At 34.8% G+C, this 2,776-nt stretch overlaps 1 protein-coding gene across 3 annotated transcripts in view; it reads left to right on the top strand.

Annotated features, from left to right (window-relative positions):
- The first annotated feature begins 660 nt into the window (after positions 1–660).
- The window catches only part of LOC107095235 (GTPase IMAP family member 4-like), an 8,160-nt gene continuing 6,044 nt past the window's right edge, over positions 661–2,776 (top strand). Inside the window, exons 1-2 of one of the 3 annotated variants that reach the window (XM_015391237.1) lie at positions 661–678; positions 802–938. In XM_015391237.1, the coding sequence (XP_015246723.1) occupies positions 917–938 (22 nt within the window). In that variant the 5' untranslated portion in view covers positions 661–678; positions 802–916. The other 2 variants (XM_015391236.1, XM_015391238.1) reach the window with 2 other exon arrangements.

Below are 2,776 nucleotides of genomic sequence, written 5' to 3'. Positions count from 1 at the left end.
AACACAATAACACCACGGCCAACTGATGACCGAAATTATTGGAGCAGTATATGAGCATTTCCACAAAAATCAGTAAATCATGGATGTAATACTTCTACAAACTGCAATAACTGTTTATTTTGAAGTGACATTTTTCATCATTAAGCATTTTACATAAACGTGCTTCACGTAATTCTTTTTATTGTATAGCTGAATTCCATTAGTCATTAAAACCTGCAAGGACCCCACATGGATTTCCAACCCTAACTTTGGGAATCAGTGCCGTTTGCATCTTATCATATTAATTATTCATTTTCATTTATTTTAATGCCACGCCAATGTACTTTTTTCCAAGTGTGTTTTCCTATTATGTTTTGTTAATGTTCAGCACATAAAACTGTCTTGTTACTGAAATGTGTAATACAAATAAACTTGCCTCACATTGCCTTGCCTTGCACAAAAGAGCTGTGCAGAAGTTAATGTCTGCAAACCTCAGAGAATCCCTGCCTCCCTTAGAGTCTCTACTCCTACAACGAAGAAAGTTGAAAGTGTCTCCAAAACCTGCTCCACCTGACTTTCATGTTGTGTTTGAAAAAATGGAGGGGATGTTTCGGCCCATTCAACCCTACAAACCAACTGATCCAGTTTCGGTTGAAGAATGCTTTTTCTCAGCTTATGTGCAGTCTAAGCTGACATGAGGTGAAAATATCCCAGGTTTTAGGTGTGAAATTAGAGCTCTAATTTGATTGAAATCTAATTACTGTTGGTGGAGGGCTGGTTTGTTTGCTAGATTGTTAAATGTTATTCTTGTGCTTGCTTAAGACCTGAAAGTGGGAGGACACACCCTTTGGAGGTGACAAAGATAACTCAGCTGTCAGGAGGACAGACTCATTGTAAACACAGAGATCAGTAGTGGAGGCTGCTGGGACTTTTCAACATGTCTGCTGCAAACTACGCAGGTAAGAGATCCATCAGAAAATGCACTTGTTGTTTTTTGGTTATTCTTAGTTCAGGCTGACATATTTGACCTCAGAATGTGGCCTCTGGTTTGGTTCAGATGTGCCCATCTAAGCAGTACGCTACCTTGTAAGAAGTTGTTGGGATTTAGAGAAAATCAGTCTTGTTGTTTTTGTGGAAAATCATAAACTCTATGTACTACTTATGTCTGAGATGTTTTCAGCCAACACGGGCAGCTGCTGGTTTACCTGCAGAGCATGAGGAAAAGTTTATATTGACACAGTAGATTTGGTCATTAGTTTGCTGTCTAAATGTTTGAGACTGAAAAATCCAGTAGTTGTTTGAAGTTTAGAGCTAAGTTAAAGAGCCCAGAAAGGGGTTAAAAGCTATGATTTTTTTGTAGTTCTTGGTCGGGTTTAAAACTCCTGCTAATTTTTTTCGTTTTTTGCTAAAGGATACTGTAATAAATCATCCTCTTTTTGTTCAGTAGTTGTGCCTTATATCACGTCTTATGTTGTTTCTGATAATTTAGCACTCAGCTTGTAAAGCAAAAATGTACTAAACAAGTCCACACCCATACATAACTACATATACATTTATATATATATATATACATATATATATGTGTATGTATGTATATGTTTCTTTTTCTTTTTTTTTCTTACCCTTAAACTGAAAGAAAAATACGTCTGTTTATCTTTCGGATGCCAAAAATAGTTTACACATTCTAACTCTCTATAAAACCATGACATAAGCATGACACAGCAATGTGTTTTTGTGTGTTTTTTTTTTGGCAACGGTTAAAGAAAGGCACCTGGAGGAATAAAGGCTGAACATGTGTATTACACATAAGCAGACAATGATTCACACAGAACAAAAAAAAAGGCTTACATTTTTTCTAAAGTTTCTTCCCTGCAGAAAGAATAATTCATAAGACATTAATGTGAACAACAAACTTTATAAATCACAATAAGAATATATTAAGGCATGCTGTTCTAGTTTTATTTCAGATCGTTTTAATCCGAGCATATCAGCAGTATGATTTTGCATTTCTTTAGGTTCCAAAAAAGTCATAAATTAAAAACTAGCTGCACAAAAATCTTTTACAAAAAATCGCAGAAACAAAGTTATGTTTTTTTACCTATTAGGATATGCAGTTCCATGAAAAACTCTTTGTTCCCTTACATATGCAATACTTTCTTTTTATTTTTTATAACTAAATTTTTCAGAGCATTACTTTTATATAAATGTATTGAGCTTATTTTTTAAACTAAATGTTTTAGAGCATTACCTAAATATAAATATTATTCGCCTTCATGTTAGATCCTGAATTCACTATCTATACCTGGAGTTTTAAGAAAATGGACTTTGATCCACCTTATTTGTTATCCATTTCTAGGCATTAGCATGAAGATATTTAACAGTTAACTAAAGAGAAACTAATCTGTGTGATGGGAAATCTGAATCTCCCACTATGTTATCTGAAGAACCTGATAACTTGAAGTAGGCCAAAATATCTTCAAAGTAAAAATATCATGTCATCATCAGACATATATGAATGAAGAATAGATAAAGAGCACAGTCACGGATATCTGTCACTCTGGAAAGACTTGAAATAGCCATTTGCAAACCTTTTGGACACCACCTAATGATGATTATCTAAAAAGGAAGAAAATATGAAACTGTGGTGAACCTTTTCAGAAGCCCCCAAAAAAATTAAAGCAAACTTTCAGTTGCGAAATTACAAGAAGAATCTCGCTGGACAGAACCTATGTAACAGTTCCAGGGTGAAAACTACTGTTAAGCAAGAAGAACACGGACCCATCTCACGTCTCCTGGG

Source organism: Cyprinodon variegatus, unplaced genomic scaffold (genome assembly GCF_000732505.1).
Source record: "Cyprinodon variegatus isolate N-32 unplaced genomic scaffold, C_variegatus-1.0 Scaffold532, whole genome shotgun sequence".
NCBI classification, from domain to species: domain Eukaryota; kingdom Metazoa; phylum Chordata; class Actinopteri; order Cyprinodontiformes; family Cyprinodontidae; genus Cyprinodon; species Cyprinodon variegatus.
This window is presented reverse-complemented; position numbering and strand designations above follow the sequence as displayed.